Below are 27,331 nucleotides of genomic sequence, written 5' to 3'. Positions count from 1 at the left end.
GACTGCATATGGGTGTAGGGAGATAAATTATTGAACTTAAGTAAATGAATAAACTTGCTCCTAGGGGTACTTAACGACATTCTGTGTTTTAGCCATTTTTAAAGTTCTTTTTTATGTCTACAAGTAGATGTCTGTAGCTAATTAATATTGATTTTTTAAATTTTACTGGGTGTGTACATTTGTGTGTGTGTGAGTGCACAAAAATGGGACAAATTGTGCACAATGTGTGTAGATGCAGAAGCCTTCATGCAAAGTGCAGCTGAACTACTGTACGTCATTCCAAGTGACCTGTTTATGCTTCAGAGGTGCCTAAGATTTCCCCCAATTCTGTTCTCTGAATGTATAACGCATTCTAACATTTGCCCTAACAGTTTCACTCCCTAATTTCCATTATTTACATTCAACATGTGACATGTGAGATTTTTAAAAAGTGTCCTCCTTTTTTAAGATCAGATTTTCCAAGAGAGCCATTTGGATTTTATTCATGCCACCATTTTTTTTTTTTTTTTTTCTGGAAGATTACATGTCCCCTCCAAAGACAAGGTGGTTTTAGAAGTTATTTTAATGGGGCTTTGTGACTGTGGACATAAGTGCTGGGTTACAGTGACATTTAATCAAAAGAATCATAATGTTAGTGGCAGAATCAAAGTCGGTATACAGTACATACAGAACGGAAATTTGCTGACCCGCTGTTTTTCTGTTAAAAATTTTATATCTACAAAATTTACAGAGAAAAGAGACCAAAAAAAATAGACCTGCATCATCTCCTGGGCACATTATGTTTTACACTGAGCAAGACTAGAGAGAGGACAGATGATGAGGGGATGGTGAGCGAGAAAAAGCATCTCATGATTTTGCTCATTTACTATTTATTTTCATAGCTTGGCAGTAACAACATAGAAAGGCTATAAGCTATTTGTTTTTCAACTTAGAATTTCTCTTTCTGGGCTTTTACCCCCTTTCTCACTTTATTATGTTACTCAGGTCAAAGGATTGGTGCCCTGATTCTGTGAATGAAAGCATTTTTCCTCATGTTGTGACTAAATTGTTATTGGGACCTGTAAGAGGAGAGAAAGGAGCACAGGGCAGAAGTGAGACTGATGAGTGTTTGGGCACTTTCCTCATGACCCCTTCACATCTGGCAAGAACAAATGTAGGGCTGACATTTATCTCCCAGTCAGTGGAACAGGAAGGGGCCACACATACCACTCCCCTACTCACCCTCCTTCCAGTTGGCCTCTGTTGCCAGGAAGTACCCATGTGTTTGAGTAGCCTTCACTGTTGGCTTGTTGTCCCTTTGATTAGAGTCTGATTAGAGTCAGGCACTGATAGTCCATACCACTTGTTGAATCCCAAATTATAATATTTATACATAAATAAAGCCATCAATTTAACATGTTAATTTTGTATACATAAAAGTGCTGGAGTTACACTAGGGCACTGTGACGAGGAGGAGGGCATGGCCGGGCCGTGATGATGGATGCCTGGGGCTGAGTTGCCCCAGTCAGCGGGAGAGAGATAAGGAGGAGCCAGAGACGGCAGTTGGAGAGAGAGAGAGAGAGAGAGAGAGACGCATGCAGCAGTGTTTGTGTGTGCGCATGTGTTTTTGGTTAGGCTGAAAAGCAGTTTTATTTCTGTGTTTTGTTTATTAAAAGACTTTTTGGTTGTATATGTATGTATGTGTTTATGTATGTATGTATGTATATATATATATATATATATATATATACACACACACTACTGGTCAAATTTTGTCTATTGTGTATTCTATATATACTTTTTTCTTTTCAATATTGATCTATTTTTTTATTCAATTTTAATTATTTTTTAAAAGTCTTGTTGCTGTTTTTATATGGTTGTACACTGGAAGCTCCTGTCACCAAGACAAATTCCTTGTATGTGTAAGCATACTTGGCAATAAAGCTCATTCTGATTCTGATTCTGATTCTGATTCTGATTCTGATAACCCTGCTCCTGCTTCCTCCTTTCCGATGAACAAGAGGCTTGTCTGCCACAGGCACCTAGGGGCATGAATGCAGCATCATTCAAATGCAATAGTTTACAGTTACCGAAGCCATTGTTGTAATTCACTATTCACAGTAAGACATAATTAATTCAATCCATGAGTGTCCAATAAAAGGGTAGTTAGTGAGATTAAGAGAGTGGTATTCGGCTGGCCTTAAAGAATTACTGAGTGCACCTTTAATAATAATATAACACATTTAATCATGCCCCCTGTGCCATAGGTAAAATAACTTAAGGGAACAGAACATAGTGGTCTCATGACGTGTTTTTAACAATTAAACAATTTTTAACATTCAAAAATTTGCCATTCTTTACATGTCATCTTAAAATTGTACTGTTTTCAATGCATGAGATGCTGAAAAATAGTGATATGCAAGAGATAGTATGTGAGGTGTTTCATATATATAGGTGTTTCTTCAACTTTGGCAGTTTCATGTCCCAAGGATTAATTTTTATTAAAACTAGCAGATTTCAACTTGTTGGTTTTTGTTTATGTTATATGAAGGTCATATTAAAACTGATTTAGAACATTTTTACCATGTCTTTATCATTTATTTGTTGGGACTTTTCAAATGCCATTTATGAAAAGATATTACATTGGAAGACTTGAATTTAATATTAAACTATGAAAATACATTATAAAAATACAAATTATTACGTTTAAAACTATGATAATCCAAACAAAGAGTAAAATAACCATAAACCATTTCAATATTTATTGTGTAATTTTTTTATTTTTATCAATTTTTCAAAAATTCCGACTGTCCCACTGTTGTGCCATCATTTACAACACCAAACAATGTTGCCCCAAATATTATTTCACTAAGTCAACAAAAGTGTCAGTAAAGAGAATTCTTGAGATGAATTATAAAACAAGTTATGTTTAATATCGGTCAATATAACTTGTGAGCAGAATATTTTTATTTAGTCGTCATTTCAAATCAAGTTGTAATATTGCCAAATTATGCAAAAAGTGTGACAATGTGTTTATGTAGGATACATTAAATGTTAGCTATAAAATTATCCTTAGCAAGACAATATATATATATATATATATATATATATATATATATATATATATATATATAAAAACATTAGAAATATAATTTCCATCAATGTCATGTCCACCACGGAATTCTATTAAAAACAGTACAGAATTTGAGATGTGGTGGAATAGACACTGTGGTGGGAATTTTCATTTCCCTTTCAAAAAAAATAAATAAAAAAAATTAGACTTTTTTTTTTTTTTTTTTTAATACATCACTTTCTAGAAATCTACAGTGCTAATAATGCTAAAACACCCATACAGTGTTTTTTTCAGATATACTGAACCTTGAAATGGTCAGGTTGACTGGTGAGTGGAGGAAGCCTTGTTGACGATTGCTCAGGCATGAGTAGTTAGCTGAAAACATGACTGTGTTTTTGTTTCCATTTCTTCTCAAAATCAACATTTCATTATATCAACATTTCCATTTAAACTTCCAGGTGTCTTCAGTCATAACGTTCAGCGCTCTAAGGATGATGTCTCTTTTTACAGTTGATGAATGTACCAATTCTTCCTTGGATTAAAGGGTTCGTTCACCCAAAAATGAAAATTCTCTCATCATTTGCTCACTCTTAATGCCATCTAAGACTTTCTATCTTCTGCAGAACACAAACGAAGATTTTGAGAGGAATATCTCAGCTCTGTAGGTTCATAACAATGCAAGTGAATGGTGACCAAAACTTTGACACTCCAAAAATCACATGAAAAGTCAACATAAACATAATCCATCAGACTCCAGTGGTTTAATCTGTCTTCTGAAGTGATCCAGTTGGTTTTGGGTGAGAACAGACCAAAATGTAACTCCTTTTTCACTATACATTTTGACGGCAGTCTCCTTGGAGATCATGATTTCAAGCTCGATTAATTTTCCTATAGTGCCATCTAGCGCTCTACGCATAGGTTAAGCACTAGGAAGTGTAATTGAGCTTAAAATCATGATCGTGCCTAGAGCCTGCAATGGCTAGATGTACAATGAAAAAGGAGTTATATTTTGCTCTGTTCTCTCCCAAAACTGGATCGCTTCAGAAGACATTGATTAAACCACTGGAGTCTTATGGATTACTTTTATGCTGACTTTATCTCCTTTTTGGAGTTTCAAAGGCCTTCAGTCAACATTCACTTGCTTAGAGCTGAGATATTCTTCCAAAAATCTTTGTTTCTGTTCTGCAGAAGAAAAAAAGTCAAACATCATGATTGCATGAGGGTGAGTAAATCATGAGAGAATTTTCAATTTTGGGTGAACTATCCCTTTAAGGATATTTGTTGTTTTTTAAATTTTTCCTGCATTGTTTCTTCCAGCACCCTTAAAAAAAGCTGGAGAAAATAATGATGGTAGGCTTCAAAAATAATGCAGAAGACAGAGAAGACCTCTATATTTGTCTTTCCAAAGAGAGAAGATGAAAGTAAAATAAATATCTGCTGTGGAAATTTTTTAGCAGGGTAAACTGCTCATTTTGCCCTTGGCACACACCAAAAAAAAAAAAAAAAAAAGAAAAGAAATGCTAGAAACACAGGTACTAAAACAGTGCAGCAAAGCAACAATGTTTTGGGACCTGTACATTTTATTTGATGCTTTCATCACTCAGTATATCTTTCATGAAATGTATAGTACACCTTAAGGGAGAAACAAGAAAGAATGCTCACCCTTTGTATTCCTGTGTATGAAACATTACCCCATGTCTCCTGACTGCTGGTTTCTAAACTAAACACTTATGTGAGCCACATAGTAAAAAATAAGCATATACACACACTCATACACACATGCCTTTGTGCAGTCTTCAGTTTGATAGACAAAGGAACTGCTTGTTGTCACGTCTACACTGCCATGATGTGACGTGTTAAAACAGAGCTCTCAGTAATTCCACATTAGAACAGACAGCGAGCATAGATAGTGCTGCCTTAGTGCTGAACCCCCCTCTGTCCCTAAAGCCTTTTGTGGGGACAGCCAACAGACACTTTAAAGAAAAAGAACATGATAATTGCAGCTCTATCAGTTCACTGGTCTCTGCCAAGGAGAGATAGATGAGTTATTTGCATGGCTAATGACACTGTTGTACCTTGATGGCATTAGGGAACCACTTTAAAATAAAGCATGACTGGTGGCATGTGGTTTTCAGGTCAGTGTGATAAAACAGCTTACGGGTAATAGTTCTATATAAAAATGGAACCAAGCAAAATTGCAACTGAACTTGACAGCCAGTGATCAACATGTATTTTCGTTGTATGGAAAAGAGCAGCTTTGACAGATTGATAATAATTCATAAGAAAAATCATATGGATTTCGAGAGACATGGGGGAGGGTAGATGATGACAGAATGTTCAGTTTAAAGGAAAGTATTTGCACAAGGTGCTACTCCATTTCAGTGACAAAATTTAAACACATGAATGGGTGATTTCTGCCACAGCATTTAAAACACACTTACACTTATTTCACCTACAGTACAAGTATCTTGGAACTTAATTATTTCACGGCAGCTCTGTAGGTGATGCCAATCTTCTCTTCTCCACTCACGGTGACTCCCTAGTAGACACTCTCTACCACTTGCCCTGACAAGGAGCAAAATCATTAATTTGCCATGTAGGGCTTAACACTGCACTTTATTGTGCAGCCAGTAGGCGTAGGGGGATGGAGGGGTACTCATTACGGAGCAACTGATTGTTCCTCAGGCTACTATAAAGGTTCATCTCCAGCAGCCTCTGACATATGTTCTCCCGAACTGACAATAAAAGCAGCTCTCCAAGGCAGAGGTTCAGGAGATTGGTGAAGAGAGACACGTGTAAAACCCACTGTTGCTCCTGTTCAGCTCCAGTCAGGCAGCTTTGAATGCTAATCCACACCAGTCTGTGGGCAGATTTAAGACCTCATGTTTTTGCATATCCCATTGTTGCCGTTATTCTTCGGCTTCATATTTCTCAGTGTCTCCTACTATTATGTTTTCAATTAAATTTATTATGCGATCAAGGTTAAGACATTTCCTTGTTTTCTTTGACCTTACTAGCTTCCATTAAATTATTATTCATACAATTTTATAAATATGATTCACTCATTTATATGGAAGTATTAAAACAAAATGACAAAATTACAATTCTAAACTACCAGACACCTTTACATTATTTGTGTGTCAAGAGAGTTGGGTAAGGTATGATGTCATCAGATGTGAGAGCACTGGAGTTGCCTTGGCAACCCGAATAATGACAGACTGCCTCCCCTCTGCAGCCGTACTTTCAGGCGATTGTTTGCACATTGAGATTAAACGATCACTCATCAGAATGGGACTGGTGTGAGCACAAGTCTGTACACATTCTGCTATAAGGGTGAACAAACAGAGAAGTTTGAAGTTTCCTCAGCAGTGACAATTTGTTCCTATATATTACAGTGATGTATAATATCGTATTTTATTATACACATTTGTAAATTCATGAAGTAAAAATTACAAGAAAAAGAAATAAAAAGTTTTCTGTCAGAAAAAGCACATCATTAATTAAGGCTCATTTAAAGCTTTTGGAAGAGTGAAGAATGTTGTGAAGCTGATGTGTTAATGAGATAGATCTTTCATGTGGAATGATAGGACAATTAGGAGAACAAATGTGCAAGGTGTGACAATTTAAGTGTGTGTACTTTGTCAGTGCCTGGGACAGCACCACTGAGACAACATATGCATACTGTAAAAAGCAAATAAGTAATAAGCAAATGTTTTTTTCTTGTTTTCTTTTTTTGAAGTCTGTATTTAAAAGCTGCAGTCTCCCACCTCGCACCAGGCTGTATTAGTTCACCCCAAATATGAAAATTCTGTCATTATGAACTTCTGTTGTTCCAAACCTGTATGCTGTTATTTATTTTTTTTACATTTTAAGGCATTTACATGACCGTACACGTTGTCGACTTACTAAGCACGGTACATAGTCATCCATATACACAGTGCAGTTTTTCTTTCTTTCTTTTTTTCTTTTCTTTATTTTACATAATTGCAATTAATATGTAACATGATTATGTAGATGCATTTCATGTTTTTATTGAATATGATTTATTTTTTATTCTCTGAGCATTTAGAAACTTGCACAGACTTGTTTGTACTTAAAAATCAAACATATTTTACTCCTTATTTATATAGGGCTAGTTATAATATCCTGAATGTACTCATGATTAAATCACTACTGATTTTGGACTGTGCCAGTTAAATTTTGTGTTTCTCACTCCATAACAGTTATTGTTATCAGGTTTTTAATGATTAAAGAAACATTTTGATTCTAGGAATATCTGAAGGCAAACCATAAATAATAATGAAGGCCATAAACATGTATTGCACATGACTTTGTGCATAATTTTTGGAGGTCCATACTTTTATTCTACATTGTACTCATCCTTATGTTTACCATAGTTCTTCCATTGTTTAACAGTGCCATTTGCAATGCCATAACCACAGGTCAGTTAGTAGAGTTGGGGTACTCGAGTTCGGACTTGAGACAGAGTCACGAGTCCAATTTTAATGGACTTGGACTTGTCACGGACTGCATTTTTACTCGGACTTGAACCTTTAGGACTCGGGATTTTTTTCCGAGTCCAGCCGAGTCCATGGCATTTGTGATGCGATGCCAAACAAACAGGCAAACACATAACGTAACATAGGGTGACCATACACCATACATACATTTTTCAGACCTGAAAAAAGTGTCCGGCCGGGATTTCAAAATTGCCTCTAAATGTCCGGGATTTTGCTTTGTCTTCATAATGATGTGCTCTCTACAGTTAGTACTATCATACATTCTGTGTATTTAATACTGCACATCAGGTTTTACGCGTATATGTCCTTAGATGTGATTATTCTGGCTGAGAGCGGCAGCGCGCACTCTTTCAAAGTACTTTCTCTCTCTCGCCCACGCATGCTGTTTGTGTGTGCACGAAAGAGATTGTCACATGTGCTCTGCCACTCTCATCCAGAAACATCTAAAATGTAAGTACACTTTTAAAAGTACGTTCGCTAACTCTGCAAATTATTAAATAGAACAAATGTTTTATCAGATTCACGTTACTATGCAAGCCATTTCTAACTGAAAATGTTGACTGTATCGAGACAAAATCAAATATGCTACATATTAATATGACGGATGAAATAGACCATGGAAACTGTACAACTCACTCCGTTACACATTTGTAGTGCAACCTCCGTGTGTTACCTGTAAAGCTGGCGCTTGCGTTTCAATGGCAAAGAAGTCGGAAAATACAATGAAGAACACAAGTGAGGGAGAAGTCTCTATTCATCTATTATCCATACTAGATATGATTTGAAAAGATCAACATGTCAGCTCAAGGAGAGTTTGTCATTAAAAAAAAAAAAATCTTAACATTAGGGAAGTAGGCTACATCTGGACGCAGCAGGAGGACTGAAAAGTGTGAAGTGTAATAGAATAAAAATAAATTTCTAATGCTATCTGATCTTTTCTGTTTTTATTTTCTGTTTAATTATATGGGCATTATTAAATGTTTAAATATTACCATTTATTAAAGGCATTAAACACATTAAATGTATTTAATTATTACATTACATGTATTTCACCCATAATTTTAGACAAAACGAAACTAAATTGAATGGACAAATTGAAAATAAAGTAGAAAAAAAAATAATTAAAATTCTAAATAATAATAACTCTGGTTGTAATGACTAACGCAGCTTTCAGTTTCTTTAGTCTATGTCTGAGTGGAGGGGAAAAATCAACAAATAATTGAAAAAGTCAACAGAACACAATAATAAGTGTGTTGAAGGACAGTTTTGTCTTCATACACCTAAAGCAATGAAACTGTAAGAAGGATAGGCTAGATTTCTTCCTATTGGTTGGCAGATGTCCATCTGTGTTACCTCTCAGAAGCACTCATGGATAGTCTTGGCCTTTCCCTTTTGTCCTTTTTTTTTTTTTTTTCCTGGCACAATCCAATTGCCTTCTCGTTCTGGAACTGTGACCTGGTGGCTGATTTCAAGTTGGTAACAAGGCCCTGAGGCAGGTGTGAGCAGAGCGCTTTGACCTCCACCCTCTACTAGCGATGTATGAAGAGGTGAATGACAGATGGGTGGGATACACAATCCAAGCATTACCTGGAAATCCAGGACTTAGTCTGCCCTTTACCTCTTTTGTCTGTGAGATTAAACAATTCAGCTGTCACAGTAAAAACACCAGCCTTTTGGAGAGACTGCACCACTCTGCTCTTGGCGGTGGGCATTAATTCTTTTGCGTGATTGATTACAGCTCAGTCCAGTGAGGACAGAATTGATCTGGTCCTGCTCAAGTGGTATTAGTTACGACTGGAAGTAGTCTCACTCCTCCTCCTCTGTTTCTCTTTTTAGCTCCATACAGATTTGGACATGGGAACTAAGAACATCAAATATGTGCTGGCAGGGGAAGGGGCGGGCACCATCTTCGCCATCAATGAGAGGACGGGGGACATTCATGCAATGAAGAGGCTAGACCGAGAGGAGAAGGCAGAGTACACGCTCACAGCACAGGTCATCGACAGAGATTCTAACCAACCTCTAGAACCACCCTCAGAGTTCATCATTAAAGTGCAAGACATCAATGACAACCCCCCACAGTTCATTGAAGGGCCTTACAAAGGTTCAGTGCCCGAGATGTCCCAAGTGGGTAAGTGATCTCCTTTCATCATCTGCGCTTGTCTCAGCTGAACTATGATACAAGGCCCTGTATGTCATCATATTATGAGTCAGACAAAAAGATAGACAATACACAAGAAACACAAGAAACAAAAACAAAAAAATATCATGATCTAAGGATACACATACAGAAATATGAGTTGACTATTATATATCTGACGATTGAAATGAAAATATATGACAGGAGATGTCTCAAAAAAGGGGATTTGCCAATTATTGATTGAAAAGAAAATATGCAGTAAACAAAAAAAAAAAAATCAAATTAGGTTAACTTCAACCAAAGCTAAAGTAAAAAATCTAAATGTTCATCTAAATATTTCATTTTCGTTGAATTAAGTAAAATTTAAATATAATATACAAGAATATGACTTTGTGCATCAATCATGATTATTTTTTACAATTTAAGCATCATTAAACAGTAAATTAATACATTTAATATGGTACTATACACATTTTATTATAGGCCAGGCTTACAGACCCCATGTAATCAAGTTTTGCTGCTTTTAGTCCATATTTATATCCTAGTGTACTTCTAAACATTAACACAATTATATAAGCGTTTAAAATCTGCAGTCTCTGTGCTCTGGCTAAAAAAAACTCAGTACATCCATGCTTTCTAGAACGAGAAACAAGAAACAACCCCTATGGTGCCTATTCCATGTATCTGTCCACCAAGGGGTCCAAAGCCTGAAAAACGTTGAAGACCCCTTATATGATATTCATATGTTGCAGTTTATTGTAATCCCAGAGACCAACAGATATATAGTTTTAGTTTGTGTTCATGACATATTCTGGTCCAGCATTGGAGCACTGAGAGCTAGTGCTGAGATTGTCCAGTGTGACCATAAAAAATGATTTTCATTATTTTCCAAGTAATATAATGTATTCATAAGTTCTAAAGAATTTCCAGCCATGCATTCTAATGAATGTCTCTTTAAGACTTGCTTTACATAGAGCTCATGTTCAGTTGACAAAGCCTGTGTGAGATTTCTCTGTACCATCCTGGGCGTGACCTTGAGCTGGATTTTGAATATGAGTAAGGCTGTGTAGGAGATCTCATAAGAATGCCACTTAAGGTATTCATTATAACCCCTGTGACATTCTGAAAGCTGTGCTGTTCTGTAATGCACATTACATGTAGAATTTATATAGTGAAACCCCATTTGCTCAGGAAAGTTTTGAAAAAAGAGCCTATCTTGTGTTTTTTAAACTATGTGCAGGATATTGCCATATAAAGCAGTGTATGAACTCACAGCTTGTTTTTGCTTTTTGTAAATGTGTTTTGTGGTTTATGGCTTATACACAACATTAAATAATGTAATGCAGAGAGTGGAAAACTATATTCATTAATATAGATTAAAGATGAGAGTACTCTGAGTTACAGGAAGTGCCATTAATGAAATGATCGATGTCAGTTTGAGCAGGAAAATGGCACTAAATAACCCCTTCTTGTGAACCAAGTGTTTCTATACTCCTGACCCAAGGCTCACATTTGAAATGTAGAATGCAGTCTGGGGAATAGTGCTCTTCTCCTAGTACATTATAACCCAGCCATGTATAAGAGAGAGCATTCATGTTTCCTTTCAAAAACTTCTTGACTTCTTCATATGGGTGTTTTCTCCTCTGCATTATTCTTCCATCATGTTTCTTCAGCACTTAGAGTATACAGAATGGGAGATATAGGTTAGGGTTTTTTCTCTCTTTCTTTCCTGTGCTAACAGACTGATGCAGACTGACTTATGAAATCCTCAGTGTATGTTTCTGAGGAGTTTGAAAGTGAGGTGGGATACAGCAGACTATAGGGTGAAAAGCTCATTGGTGGAGGAGGGCAGGAAGGGGGTCCACATGTGGGAATACAGCAAAAGATGCCTGAAGTTGACTTCTTTCACGATTGTTCTTTCCTTGTCAGTGCTGATAAATTAAACATTAGCTGATGTTCTCTTGTTTGCTTGAAAGGCATTCTCAATAACTTGTTTTGGTCTTATAAAGTATTTATGTTGTGGGAGACAGTCATACAGAGAATCAAAAGCTCTTTGGCTGGAAAAGAAAAACAACAAACAGACAAATAAGGAGGCCTCTTTCCCGTTTCATTTACACAAATCACAGGAAGTTTACCTCTCATGCTGTTGTCACATGTTTTATTTTCTAATTAAGGCCTTAAAATAAGTTTGAATGTGATAAACTCATGAAGTTTGTTTGGATTCCTTAAAGGGACAGTTCACCCAAAAATTACAAATATATCATTATTTACTCACCCTCATGTCATTCCTGATTTGTATGACTTTCTTTCTTCAGCAGAACACAAAAAAAGATTTTTTTGAAGAATATTTAAGCTCGGTAAGCTCACATTCAGATGTGAAAGTGAAACTAAACAGCACCACGTGGCTTTCAGATGTAAAAGTGAAAGTGGAGTAAAAAAAAAAAAAAAAAAGGACTTACATTTTTATCTGTTTTTCACCCACATCTATCATATCGCTTCTGAAGATATAGATTTAACAACTAGAGTCATGTGGATTACTTTTATGTTTCCATTATGTGATTTTTGGAGATACAAAGGTCTGATCACCATTCAATTGCATTGTAAGGACCTACAGGGCTGTTATTATTCAAAAAAATCTTTGTTTGTGTTCTGCTAAAGAAAGTCATACACATCTGGGATGACATGATGATGAGTAAATGATTAGATAATTTTCATTTCTGGGTGAACTATCCCTTTACGTTTGGGATTAGCTCATTTGTTAAACATACTGCAAAAAGTGTCCAATAGTATTAACCTTTTCATGAGTAGGGTCTTAATTCCTCTGCAGTGCCCCCTGGAGAGAGTTATTTTTGCACGTGACACTGCACAGCCGGTAGAGGGGGGCAGAGTGTAGACCAGTATTTTATTTTTTATTTTTTTATTATTATTTAGTTTTTGATTTCTTCTCATAAAAAAAAAAAAAAAAAAGAAAGGAAAGAAAAGAAATGGTATATTATATAGTAAAATGTGAACAAATGGGTTAGTTTTGCTTTACTGTTTTTGTTTTATTTATTTTTGTTTTTATAGCTGTAAAAATCAAATGAACAAATGATATCAGCAGTATGATTTGCCTATGCACTCAGACATTGTGTGTGTGTATGTGTGGGCAGGTTTGGGTAGTTAACGAGGACATTTTTTTAGGTTACAATTTTTAAGGGTATTATGCTATAAATGTGGTTTATGAGGACATTTCTAGTGTCCTCATAATTCAAATCGCTTAAAAAAAATAAAAAAATAAAATAAAATAAACACTACACAATGTTTTTTTGGAAATGTAAAAATGCAGAACGTTTTTTTGTAGGGGTTAGGTTTAGGGTTAGGAGATAGAATCTATAGTTCGTACAGAATAAAAATCATTAAGTCTATGGAGAGTCCTCATAGTGATAGCTGCACCAACATGAGTGTGTGTGTGGGGGGGGGGGGTGATAGTTGTGGTGCTTATGTGATAGTTTGGCAGAAAACAAATGTATTATATGCCTGAAAAGACTGTTTGAGTTGCTGTTTGTGTGAATGAAAACCGCATTTGCACCCTATCAGCAGACATGGCTGCGTGCATGTGAAAATCACGTTTAGATATGATGGCTGTGTATATACAAGTTGTGAAATGTTATTGTGGTACTTTGGTGACAATTTGGCTGTTTGTTACATAAAATAAAAATATTATGTGCTTGAAAAGACTCTGTTTGTAGTAGCTGTTTGTTTGACGGATTAAAACCTCTACTAATGTAAACAAATGGCAGCACACATCGGAGGAAGATCGTGTTTGATGTATTGACTGTGCATATAAAAGCTTTAAACTTTTTATCGTGGTACTTTGGTGACGAGCTGGATGTATGTATATAAAATAAACTTATTCTGTGCTTTAAAAGACTGTATGAGTAACTATTTGAGCGAATATAAATTACAGATGCTTGACCAATGCAGCCTGTGTTAGTGCGAAAGCTGCTTTGAATCTGGCAGCTTGTAACGTAACTGGTTGTTGCAGAAACACATGACGCTACTCTGTGGGGCCCAGTTATGTGAAAGGGTTACGGGTTCAGAAATATGAAATGTATTTGTGCTGTATCTGATGTTTTTGATAATGGATAATCCAATGTTAGTAATTGGTAGCAAACTTGGTAATACATTTAAATACTTCTTTGCCAAAATAACTTTGGGCATGTTAGTAAATGGGCATGAGAAAATTTAGTTTTTAACTAATTGGAAGTCTTTGGTAATAACTGTGGCAGTGCTTTTGTTATGAAAATAAATTTTAAAGTGAACCCTCTTGAGGAGGGTTATAACCAATATCTTTCTAGCAAGTCAGTCCACTGTCGGCCATCTTTGGAATGCTCTCGGGAGGCTATTTTGCCAGTGCAGCTTCTATCTACTTGAATGAAGAAAGACCAAAATCTTAAAAATGGTTGGTCAAGATTACGATCAAAGAACATATTTCAAATCAGCAATAAAATCTGACAATACTGGTATCATAAATTGTGATTCTTTACCTCATATTACGCTAAAAAAACACAATTGTCAAGGCTTGTATAGCAAATGCGCATGTGCGTTCTAGAGTTGATTGACAGGCAGTGTCTGTACCTAAAAGTTGATTGGCTCTTTTAACTGTAAGGCGGGACATCCTTTCTTCATCCATTTACCATTGGGCACTCAGAGCTCTTTGGTTGACAGTTCCAATTTCTCCCATTCATTTAAATAGAAGTGGCCCATCTCTGCTAAATAATCTGTTTATAACTCAAGAGTGAGAAAAACCAAGGGCAAAATCCAAAAAGAATTTGTTTTTAATGTAAGCAATGTCTGCATTGAGTGTATAAAATAGATATGTTGTAGAATCAAGAAAGTATGATAATCACACTTCTAAAAAATTATATATATATATATATATATATATATATATATATATATATAATATACAAATAACATGCAGATGCTACTGGACTCTGCTGTCTAATGCCATCACCACTGTACCAAGTACCTCTAAGTCCCTTAGATCACCAAAGTCATTGGAGTCAAAATAATAAATCATTAGAAAGGCCATGCGAGGCAGGACAATTCCTTGGCACTTTCTCAACATTTAATTGTAGCTTATGGACACTAAGTTTTCCCTGTAGAATACTGTATGTGTATTCATTAGATTATCTCATATTTGAATTTAACTTTAAATAATTTAAGTCTGTTACTTACATTGGTCCACAGTGCGGAATTATGATGCCATTTGCAAAGATTGGACAAATCTCATTGGATTATGCAGTCTGTTTATTTATTTTTTTCTTTCACTAATGGGGTCTTTGACTCTAAGACCAGTACAAGCAGGCAAATTCCCCCATCAGGTTTTCAAACCATATGCTGGAATTACAACGCTCCCTGCCTTCTGGTGCTGACAAGAGGATTGCAACATTGTTGAAATTAGCAAGTCTACTTGAAGTGACTATTAGGGTAATTTACATTGAGTCATCCATACATCCTCCCTTCTGCAGAAAAAGGTGTGAATGACAATAATTGCTACAAGAAAAAATAAACCTGGGAAAGTTGTTTTTGTCATCTGAAAGTCGAGTGTGTGTGAGGCCTCTGCAATGGGGGCTTCATTATGGAGTTGGGTAATAAAGTCGGGAAGAGACAGATGGCACATGGCTCCTCCGCTCTGCTTGCTGTGTGCCCGCTTTCTCTTGGCAAAATGAACCTGTGTTCGGAGACACCGTGCACAGGAATGTGTCAGGATCTGCTAAATTGGAGTACTGATATAAAATTGAAGTGACGTTAATAGATTAACCAGAGTTCATTTGCATATTCAGAGTTATTACGGGCTCCTGTAACAGGACTAACAGGCGAGAGGTCTGTTCTTCTAATAACATTTCTGATTATGCACGCCATATTCATGACAGATAAAAAATAAATAAGGGCTTGTCAGGGGGATTTTTGACAATGATTTGGAAGCTATATTCTTAGATTTATGGAAATAGATAACATATATCCAGCATAATGCACAGCCTGAGATGTAACACACATTTTAAACATCAACCTGTGTACATTTACAGTCTGTGCATTAATTTACTGAGCCTTAAATATTCTGCAATTTATTGAAAAAATGTGAATAATTTCTGCATGATATAATTTTAAGATGTTTTTTTTTAGATGCCTCAGGTTAGTATAAATGATGCTGCACAAAAGTACAAAAGTGAACTTGTGTGTTACGACAGTAAGTGACCATTTGCAGATACCATACAAATGAATGGGGAGAGGCGTAAACTGATACCTACCTGTCACAAAATTGTCTTCTCTTATGAAACAGCAATTTTTTTGTGGTAAACTCACACCTACTTCATTCCAAAAGGAAGATTAGCGGACAGGCAGTTAATTAATTAAGTGATGAGCTGTTTTCTCACAAAAACAGTTTATTCAGCACACTGAAACATCTCCTCTATAGACATCCATTACAAAATAACCAACAACAACAACAACAACAACAACAACAAAAAAAAAAAAAAAAAAAAAAACGGCCTCTTGTCTCCTCGCCAGTGTACCAGCCATATATTGTCTATGCTGGGACTGCCGCATTATGCTACATTATTTTATGCTAAGTTTGTAGGCTCCCCTTGGTAGAAGGGCTCTGGATCCTGTCTTTGTTATGTGATTTTTCACAGTTTGACTGACACTCATGTGCAATGTGTTAAGTTCTATAATGTATTTAGTATTGTCTTTTCATTATTTTATGTTTATTATTCTTGTTATCAGTTCTGGTTTGTCATTGGTTATCTTGTTATGTTGTTACCTTTTAATGTGTGTATTTATAGCCCTCATGTCTCTTGTCCTAAGTCGTGCATTGTTGATGTTACATCCCTTCTTGGTAAGTTCCTGTCAAGTCAGGTTATAGTCACGTCATGTCAAGTTATCGTTTACTCAAGTCTTTTGTTTTTGTATCATTTGTTACATTTGGAATTAACGGCAAGTGGGTTCTTAAAATCATCATCTTCTACTCCTGTCTTCCTGCCTGCCATGCTACATTATCATCTTTTAGTGATGTCATTAGTATCAGTGCTTCGGTATGAAGTTGATACTAAAACATATTATATTTTAATATTTAACAATATTTTAATACCAAGTATTATAAATTAATGATACCTTTCCACAGTATCGATAGCACCAAATACAGACAAAATTCAGTACACATGCTGTTTTGTTGGCAGCTGCTTTCCAGCACTCATGTATGTGGGCGCATGCAAGAAGAGCGCTCGCAATGTGCAATTACAGCTGTGTCTGGTCAGCATTCCTGTATTCAGGAGATAGTGTAAACTGTTGATAGTTGTTCCATACAGATGCCCTAAGTACCAAATATATACACCGATCAACCACAACATTAAAACCACTTGCCAAATATTGTGTAGGTCCCCCTCTTGTCGCCAAAACAGCACCAACCTGCATCTCAGAATAGAATTCTGAGATGCTATTCTTCTCACCACAATTGTACAGAATGACTTACCGTAGACTTTTTCAGTTCTAACCAGTCTGGCCATTCTCTGTTGACCTCTCTTATCAACAAGGCATTTCCATCCACACTGCTGCTCACTGGATTTTTTTTTTTCCTTTTTTTGTTTTGTTTTTTTGGCACCATTCTGAGTAAATTCTAGAGACTGTTGTGTGTGAAAATCCCAGGAGGTCAGCAGTTACAAAATGTATGCTCTGGAATTTGATATACTCCTCCCAAGGATTTCATGTTACAGGTACCAAATGTGGGCGACATCATGCCAAGACATTGATGATGCTAAATTGCGAAAGGATTTTTGATATATCGAACGGTGTTGCCATGGCAAAGCGATAAATTAACATAAAAAAAATGGAATAAGGAAATGTCTCCTATCTTCTGCATGCATGGTGTGATTTTACAAAACATTTTAGCCAAATGTTTGTCCTTACAGGCTGATCACATTGATGTAGCTATTGTGGGTCACGGCCATAGTGCCACCAACTGGTGGAAGGAGGTGTGACACTTTTAATAGACTTTGAAATATCCCTATTATGTTAACCTGAATTGCTTCAAAAATTTTTAGAATAATGTCAAGACAGTGCAGATTTAAAATTCTGAAGGGATTTGTGATATCTTAAATAGTGTTGCCATGGCAACGTATTAAATGTCATTATTCCTTTTTATGTATATTCACATGTTTTTGAGGAACTTGGCATGCTTGAATTTTCACGATATTTTGGACACACATCAGAGTTGTCACCATTAGGCCTGGGAAAAAGTTAACACATGGGCATGGCTGGGGAGCTCTGTAGCACCACCTTTTGACAAAAGTTGTGTGGGTCAGTTTCTTCTACAATCACTTGCTACATATATTGTTCTCATCAAGCCAAACAACTTTCAAAATTACAGTCATTAGCTCCGCCCCACAGAAAGTCAGCCATTTTGGATTGAATGTGCATTTTTTTTTTTTTAAATTGCAGGCCCTGAACTTTTGAATACTCCTTCTAGGGGAATCATGTGACTGTCACCAAATTTAGGCAATATTATGCCAAGACATTGAAGATGCTAAATTGCGAACGGAGTTTTGAAATATTGAACCATTTTGCCATGGTGATGCAATAAATTAAGGGTAAAAATGTGAAACAGATATTTCCTTATGTCTTCTGTGTGAATTGTATGATTTTGATAAAAATTCAGCTGTATGTTTGGTAATGGGGCTAATCACTTTTATACGTCTATTATGGGTCACGGCCATAGCACCATCAACTGACAACAGGAAGTGTGACATTTTGTGTGACTTTGAAAAAGTCCTCTTATATTTACCCTCTCAAATGCATGCAGCCACCATGCTTTGTTTTCCTAGAAAAACAAACAGGTGGTGATGGCGCCGTAGTGCTTGGGCCCATCATCGCTGCTTGAAGCTATATTTATTATTATTATTCCTCCCCAATGGGAGTCTATGGCAGCCCATAGAACAGTACATCAGAAAATTATGAAATTTGGCACACTGATAGGGGTCGTCATGAATAGCCCCCTTACCAAATGTAGGGTCTTCTGTGCTTGTTCTGTGAGATCTTAGTGTTGTGCACTGGTTGCCATGCTGGTGCTTGGCTTAACTAATTGTCCTAGAGACACAATATTTTTTATGTCTGTTTACCCTTCTCTTGATCATTGCAAAGGACCTCTTGCATTAAAACTCCACCCATTACAGTGGCTGCCATCTTGGAGTATGTAATCTATCATTTTGTTCACTTCTGCTCCCTCAAACTTTGCCTGATTTGCACACAACATGGCTCAAATCTCCAGACCTAGCCACACAGAATGAATTGTACACAAGTTTGATATTTTACTTCGTTGAAAAGTTATCCAAACAAATAGTTAGTGAGGTGGCTGTGAAATCGGATTTGAAGCTGTACCTCGGCAATGCTGTGTCCTATTGAAACGAAACTTGGTATGCCTCATGAGGACAACGGTCTGAGGGCACATGCAGAGTTTTGTGACAGCACCACCTATGGGTCAAGAAATGTGAAAATTGCTTTTTTGCCCATAACTTTTGAACCGTTTGTCCAAAATCACGGGGTTGGTGTCTGTGGATTCCTTAGGTCATGAGGATTTCAACTATACTAGTTTTTCCCATATCAGCCCTACTGCCTCTCCACCATATTGATATTTATTAAACAAAGATATATCTTTTAAATACATTGTCAGATTTCAAAGAAAATTTTTATGCATCATCAACATCATGTCCTGGTTACACTTAAGCAGTTTGGCACCACCTATAGTTTTAAAGATATCCCACACTTGTGTGCTGTTTTAACCTCAGGAAGTCTCTTTGCCACTCAGTAGGCAAGTCAGCAGAGTGGCTTACTGTGTTAAAGCACTGGTTTATAGTTCAAAAGTCGATCATATTGACTGTTGTGCTTGGCTGTGAAATTTTTCTTTTTAGCATAGTATGTTCCTTTTGGGGGCTGCTTGCCCACTGACTGAGTGGACCAGTGGTAAGAGCCATGAAATGTCAACTGGAAGGATTTCAGCAAGTCATGTGTTAAAAATGTGTTTATTTCTGGAGATTTTTGTATTTGCATACTGAATTGAGGCTGGGCTTTTCCCCAATCAAATGCTGATATGCATCTTTGTTAAAAAGTTACATGAATATAAAGTTGATCATGGTAAAAGCTGTGCTTGGCTGTGATTCATCTAAGCTTGGTATGATCCTCTGTTGACAGGCAACATTGTGGCTTTGTGGTACACTAGATAACACATTGAAATGTGGAACATAAAGTTGTGGGTTCAAATCCATACAGGGGCATTGTGATCTGTGCTTGTTCTGTGAGATCTTAGTGTTGTGCACTGTTTGCTGTGCTGGTGCTTGGCCCCATAATTGCTGCTAGCAGCTATGTTTATTATTATGTTTCTTTTTCCTCCCAATGGGAGTCTATGGCAGCCCATAGAACCATTTTCATGTCAAAAATCACTTTTCTTTTGTATGTATCTTTTGAACCGTTTGTCCTAGAGACACAATTCTTTTTTTGTGTGATTACTCTCCTCTTAATGATTCCAACAGACCCCATACATTAAAACTCTACCCATTACAGTGGCTGCCATCTTGAATTATGATGTTTAGAGTTTAAATGTTTCACATCCTTTAAACTTTGTCCAAACAATGGCTCAAAATAACATCCAGACCGAGCCGCATAGAAATGATAGTAAAGAATTTAGATTTTTGTCTTTAAGTTACGGCAGAGCAAATTTAACGAGGTTGATGTAAAACTGGATGTGAGGCTGTATTTTGGCAATGGTTAGTCCTATCGAAACAAAACTTGGTGTGCTTCATCAGGACCATAATCTGAGGGTACATGCAAAGTTTGGAGACAGCGCCACCCATGGGTGAAAATATGTAAAAAATTGCTAATTTTTGCCCATAACTTTTGAACCGTATGTCCTAAAATTATTGGTTTGTGTCTGTGGATTCCTTAGGTCATGCAGATTTCAAGGATATGTTTTTTTTTTTTTTTTTTTTCTCATACCAGCCATAATGTTCCTCCGCCACATTGAATTTTATTAAAAAGTGATATATCTTTTAAAAGCATTGTCAGATTTAAAAGAAAATTTTTATGCATCATCAACATCATGTCCTGAGGATAACTGATACATTTTGAGACAGCGCCACCTTTAGTTGAAAAGATAACCTACACTTGTGTGCTGACTCTAACCTGAGGAAGTATCATTGCCACTTTGTGGGTATGCCTTGGGTTTGAATTTCTGCCTTGACAAATAATGCAGTTTTAATTTATGTTGTTATGAGATCTTTGCATTGTTTTTAATAAATGGTTGCTGGGCTTTTCTCCAATCAAATTTTTATTTTCATTTTGTTTTAAAGTTACATGAAAATGAAGTTGATTATGGTGACTATGATGATTGGCTGTGATTGGTCTACACTTGGTATGTCTCTTTGGTAGCTGTCAATGTTGTGGTGCAGTGGTCTGTGAATTGACCTGTTGACCAGAAGTTGTAGGTTCAAATCCAGCTTGAAGTGATGTGTAATGTTGTTTGTGCTTTATGTCAGATCTTTGGGTGTTGTTTAATGCTGTGCGATTCTTGCCATTTTGAGTGCTTGTCCCTGTAGTTGCTGCTTTCAGCTATATTTACTTTTAGTTTCAGTAAGATTTAAAGATTTGCTATATAAATGACCTCTCACAGATGTAAAATTTAAACTTTAATTATAAAGAGTTATTTTATTAAAGGATGGCCCCATATGTATCTACATAGATCTGGGCCAAGCCCTGAATATCCACTGACCCTAGAACCTACCATGCTAGTTACCACAGCTGCGATGGGGTTTCTAATACAGCTGCTGAGTGAGTGACAGTAAATTTGGCATGTTTCACTCTTCTTACTGCTGTAATCCACTGCTCTCTATTTGTAACCTTCTTGTAATAGAAACGTAAGTGTTTTTTTAAAAACATATACATTTTACATAATTGCTGTACATTTACTACTGTGTTTGACACATCAGTGCTTTCAGAGCAGATGTCCTCAGCTGCCAACCTGGGAGCAACCAGGGATTATGTTTGGCTCAGAAGTTTCTAGATATGCTAACATTTCTCCTAGAAATAGCTGTAGCAGCAGACCTTGTGAGATATGGATTGGCCAAGAGTGTGCTCACATACCCTTTTACAAATAACTGAAAACAGTTTGTAAGCTCTGCTATCACAAATGTCCAAGATGACTTGTCATGTCATTAAAACTGCTTTAAAGTTTGTCCTGCTTTGATAGTTTAAGCAATTTGCAGAAAACAAGTTCTACTTCTTAACCCCCTTACTAGCCTCTTTTTTTTTAAACACTCTAAAGGCCTTTTCACACAAAAAGTGACGCGATTACGAGAGGCGAATCACAGGCAAATGGCCTTTCCTATAGAAAGCAAAACAAATGTTTACCGTTAGCACATTCATGCCTTTACGGCGCCAATCAACAATCAATTTCACCTCGGTACGGTAGGTGACTCAAGGCACCTTTGACCTGGTCCGCCCTCCGCTCTTCACCGGGTTAGAAGAAATAACCACTTGACAAGTTTGCAAACAAACAAGAAAAGCAAACAATTCTCTAGCGAGCAGATTGAAAAAATAAAACACATCTCTCTCTACCAGCTGAAGCAGCGATGACGAGTGTGTTGTTGTTTTGCTCAATGAGGGAGAAAAGAAAACTATCGAGACCCTTCACAAACTATTTCACTTTACCTGCTGGACAACATGACAGTATTATAATGTATACACAGTCTGAGGGGTGATTAGAAAGAATTAAGACTAAAAAAATGGTATAACGGTTAAAACATTATCATTTGGAACAATATTTTATATGCCACTGACACGCATACTGTATATACTGTATATACTAAGTTTGTTTAAAATCACTGTGTAATGCACACTCGTATAATGACTGTTCAAACAAATGTTTGACTGTATCTCATCGCCATTTAAATATATTTGCTTAAAACCCTGCATGTTGCTATTTATATGTGATGAAATTTAAACGCTCCAAGAGTGCAAGCAATAAGTCTAGTCATTATTTATTTGTATAGCGCTTTTCACAACACATACTTTCAAAGCAAAATTACAGAAAATTATGCTTTAACAGAAAAACAAGCTGTAATATCTGTAATGTCTGAGAGTCATAATTGTGCACTTTGATAAAAAAAAAAAAAAAAAACTTATTGTAAATTTTGCCTTAAAATAAATAAGTAAATAATAAGATTAAATGCAAAGGCCAAACAATACAGCAATATGGAATAAATTATGAAGGCAATCCACATAAAATCAGATAATTTTTTAAAGGGGATGCAAGGCAGTGATGCAGCAATATAATTTACGTGTTAAGAGAACCCATATGAGAAAAATATGTTTCAGTTATTAAGGAATTTGATGCAGATGAAATAAACATCACTGCTGTTTTAGGATTTCTTCCTCGAGTTACTTCAGCGTTTAATATTGGTGGTCAAAACAGCTTTCTGTCTTTTACTGCAGCCAGTTGCTCTGGCTCTGGTAACTGCAATGGCTTCTGACACGTGATCTATTTCTTCATCGGGAAAACAAATCGACATACTCTCCATATAAAAAGGTTCACTTTGTTGCTGCACAATTTGGCGCGAATGTTCGCTCCAGGTGAGAATGGCTCACTAGGAATATATTGTTACGATTAAAAATGTTGATCATGGAAAGAAATTGCTCAGAACATTCACGTTTGGTGTGCAAAGGCCTTAAGGCAGCCTTAGTTTAATCTAATAACACTAGGGTACATGCTTTATATTCAGTATTACCATCTAGCATTAGAGACTGCTTTTACATAACATTGTTGGAGCCAAAGGCGGAACATAGATCTGTTTAATTACCATCTTCTTAATTATGCAATTTTTCTGTCAGTATCTCTAATAACTTTAATTTCTGACAAGACCATCAAAATACATGATTGCTTGGCCAAATAAAGCCTTTTTGGATAAGGTCTGCTCTGTTAAATAAGCCATGGCAGATCTATCTTATATCTGCTGTGAAGCCAGTTTTCGCTTCAAGGGTCAACGCCAGTAACCATCCAGAATTACAAACAAAGATTTAGGAAAATTAACAGAAATTCCCATCCTTAGTAGTGCCATATTTCTCTGGTAGATTCCAAAGGTCATAGTTACATATTTAAGTGTGTAATATGGTGTGTGGCAGTGGCAGATGGAGGAGAAAGTGGGGGTGCTGGGCCTTTAACATGGTGTGCAGCTGGGCCACTGCAGAAGCACATCTGCCGGTCAGACTCCATGCTGAGGTTTGCCCAAGGCCTCAGCTGGGTTTTAGGGTCTGGGAGTTAACCCACTGCAGCCAGCCTTGGAAAAAACACCTCAGAAAAGAAGGCAGTGATCAGCACAAATGTGTAAGGGTTGTAGTTCGATTCTCTTGGTTATCTTGGTCCGGACCAAAAAAAGAAAATGATACAATTAGTCCTGGTTCGATTAGTGTTCACACTGGAATTTTTAACAAAGAACCTAAAGATACAAAACAAAAGGCATCAGGATAAAGTCACAACCTGATTGGGCAGCTTTTATGACGTATATTTTGTGACAGAACTTGCCGAACATCCAAAACAATGCTGGCTGGCTGCTGGGCTAAATACGCTCATTGGATTTATGTATATATATATATATATATATATATATATATATATATATATATATATATATATATATATATCCCTTGTGTTGTCTTAAGGATCAAAAATGACCCGCCACTATGTTTACCAGCAGAGAAAACCAGCTAAATGAGTTTTTTCAACTTGAAATTTGATGACTTTTCCTAGAGTGACCCCAACATTAGAAAAAGTGAAACATTGCCTTTCTTCATATTTCCATGAAAGCTGTACACCACCAGGGTACAAAGATTGTCTTAGGGTCATTTTTGACCCAGCAGTTATAAAATCATTTACACACCACAAAAACCACAAAGACACACACACACACACACACACACAATGAGAAATTGAGATTATGTGTGCTACTGACTGAACTCAGACAAAACTAAAACTTTCTTGTGCATGTGCAGCATCTCCCCTCCACGACCCCACACATGACTCAAGTTCACAGACAAAATAAAAACAATTTCAGACAAAATAAACTACATTTCAGACAAAATAAACATTTCTTGAAAGCATTGTTTACTAATGGGGAATGCAGTCAGAGGCTATAAAGGTGCTGCAAATGACAGTACCCCCAGTTCTCTCTTTGCTGAAGCCATGAGTTCACATTTCAGTGCCCAACAGGTCGTAGATCTGATTTTTTCAGATGTCCAGGAGGAACAAGAGAACAATGATTTAGAAGAGGAGGAAGTATCTGAAGAAGAAGATGGGGAAGAATACAACCCAGAGCATGATGCATCATCTTCAGATGAAGAAGAAATCCCTCAAGCTGAAAGAGAGACATTTTTGTCAAAGAACAGCAAAATAACATGGTCCTTGTCACCATATGACAAGCAGGGCAGGATGGCAGCACAAAATGTCATAAGGATGACCCCAGGGCCCACAAGACATGCAGCTGCCCATGCCCAGGACATCGCCTCAACATTCTTCATGTTCATCACACCAGCCATCGAAAAAATAATCTTAGAGATGACAAATTTGGAGGGTTTCCGTAAATATGGAGACAACTTGAAAAGGATGGATGAGATTGACCTGTGTGCCTACATAGGGCTGGTAATCTTAGCAGGTGTGTATAGGTCCCGAGGTGAGGCTACATGTAGTCTCTGGGATGCAGAGAGTGGAAGGGCGATTTTCCGTGCCATGATGCCACTGAAAATCTTTCACACTTTCTTAAGAATGCTACGATTTGATAACCACGAGTCAAGACCTGCAAGACATGTGAGAGACAAACTGGTGGCCATAAGAGAGGTCTGGGAGAAGTGGGTGAAGCGTCTGCCATACCTCTACAACCCTGGGCCTGAAGTAACAGTGGATGAGCAACTGGTTCCATTCAGAGGTACATTTTTATTTTCATATCTGTAATGTAAGTGATTTTCACTGTTAATTTTATTATGTATTGCTGTAATATCATTGATTTATGTGATTGTTTTCTGTGACACTGATACTAATTACTGATAGTAATCTCTTTTGTCAAAACTTCACTGTCCTTTCCAGCAGTATATGCCCAGCAAGCCAGCAAAGTATGGCATCAAGATATGGGTGGCCTGTGATACACAATCCAGTTACGCTTGGAAGATGCAAGTCTACACAGGGAAGCCGACCAGTGGAGGCCCGGAGAAGAACCAGGGGATGCAGGTTGTGCTTGATGTGACAGATGGACTGAGGGGGCACAATGTCACATGTGACAATTTCTTCACCTCTTATGAACTCAGCCAGCAGCTCCTGAAGAGGAAGATCACCATGGTTGGCACAGTTATAAAGAACAAGCCTGAGCTCCCCCCTGCACTCCTCGCAACAAAGGGGAGAGAGGCCTTCTCATCAAAGTTTGCCTTCACCCCCACCACCACTCTAGTTTCTTACCTTCCAAAGAGGAACAAGAATGTGGTCCTCCTGAGCACACTGCACAAAATGGATGAGATCAGTAATCGTGAGGACAGGAAACCAGCCATCATCCTGGACTACAATCACAACAAAGGAGGCGTGGACAACTTGGACAAGGTGATTGGAACTTACAGCTGCAGGAGGATGACTGCCCGCTGGCCCCTGGTCATCTTCCATAACATCATTGATGTGTCTTCATACAATGCCTTCATGGTATGGAACAAGATCAACCCTACCTGGATGCCTGATAAGTGGAACAAGATGAGGGTGTTCCTGGAGCAGCTGGGAAAGGCACTTGTAACCCCACACATTCAAAGAAGGGAGCGCCTCCCCGCACAGCAGCCTCTGCAGAATTTGTGAAAGCTGTTCAGGGGGCTGAATCTTGTCCTGATCCACCTGAAGCTGCAGCTGGGGCAGCCAAGTGGAGGAGATGCCAATTCTGCCCCTCAAAGAAAGACTGTAAAACAAATACTATGTGCTGCACATGTGAGAAATACATCTGCAAAGTTCATGCGCACACACTTGCATACTGTCCTACATGTGCTAATTAGAGTTGATTGATTTATGTTCTTCACGTTTTTGTTTTGTATCTATTATCTTATTTTATTTGTATTTATTGTTGTTGTTTATACACCTTGTGGGTGGGGGCAATGGTTCGAAAAATGGGAGAAGACTAGTATTTTGTAGTTGAATTCCTCATTGTACAGTATATAAGAATATATCACTATGTTGCCAAAAACGTTCAAGACTGTTATTGTTTCCCTTCAATAAAATGCATTCAAAACTACTTTCTGCACATTTCTGCTACTTTCTTAGGCTATACAAGTGCTATCTCTTGCCAAACAATTAATGTTTACACCTATGCAGTACCTTTAGCAATAGTAATAATAATAATAATAATAATTATAATAATAATAATAATAAACCTCTACTTTAGTAAAGAAAACAATTATGGCAGGTGTGTTGTAATAAAAAACAAGTGGTGTCCACTGATTAAATGGAGTCTTTCTGCACTGTGAAGAGGTAAAACCCACATATTCACAAAGTTTGTGATGAATGACAGGTTGTTTCTT

At 37.0% G+C, this 27,331-nt stretch overlaps 1 protein-coding gene across 2 annotated transcripts in view; it reads left to right on the top strand.

The window, feature by feature from the left end:
- cdh8 (cadherin 8) overlaps positions 1-27,331 on the top strand; it is a 128,866-nt gene that overhangs the window by 33,750 nt on the left and 67,785 nt on the right. For both annotated transcript variants that reach the window (XR_007899130.1, XM_051716583.1), the window contains exon 3: positions 9,409-9,703. Coding sequence is in view for 1 of the 2 variants with exons in the window: in XM_051716583.1 (XP_051572543.1) it covers positions 9,409-9,703 (295 nt within the window). In the remaining variant the exon portion in view is untranslated. The remainder of the gene's footprint in view (positions 1-9,408; positions 9,704-27,331) is intronic.

This window comes from Myxocyprinus asiaticus, chromosome 2 (assembly GCF_019703515.2).
Source record: "Myxocyprinus asiaticus isolate MX2 ecotype Aquarium Trade chromosome 2, UBuf_Myxa_2, whole genome shotgun sequence".
Classification (NCBI taxonomy): Eukaryota; Metazoa; Chordata; class Actinopteri; order Cypriniformes; family Catostomidae; genus Myxocyprinus; species Myxocyprinus asiaticus.
This window is presented reverse-complemented; position numbering and strand designations above follow the sequence as displayed.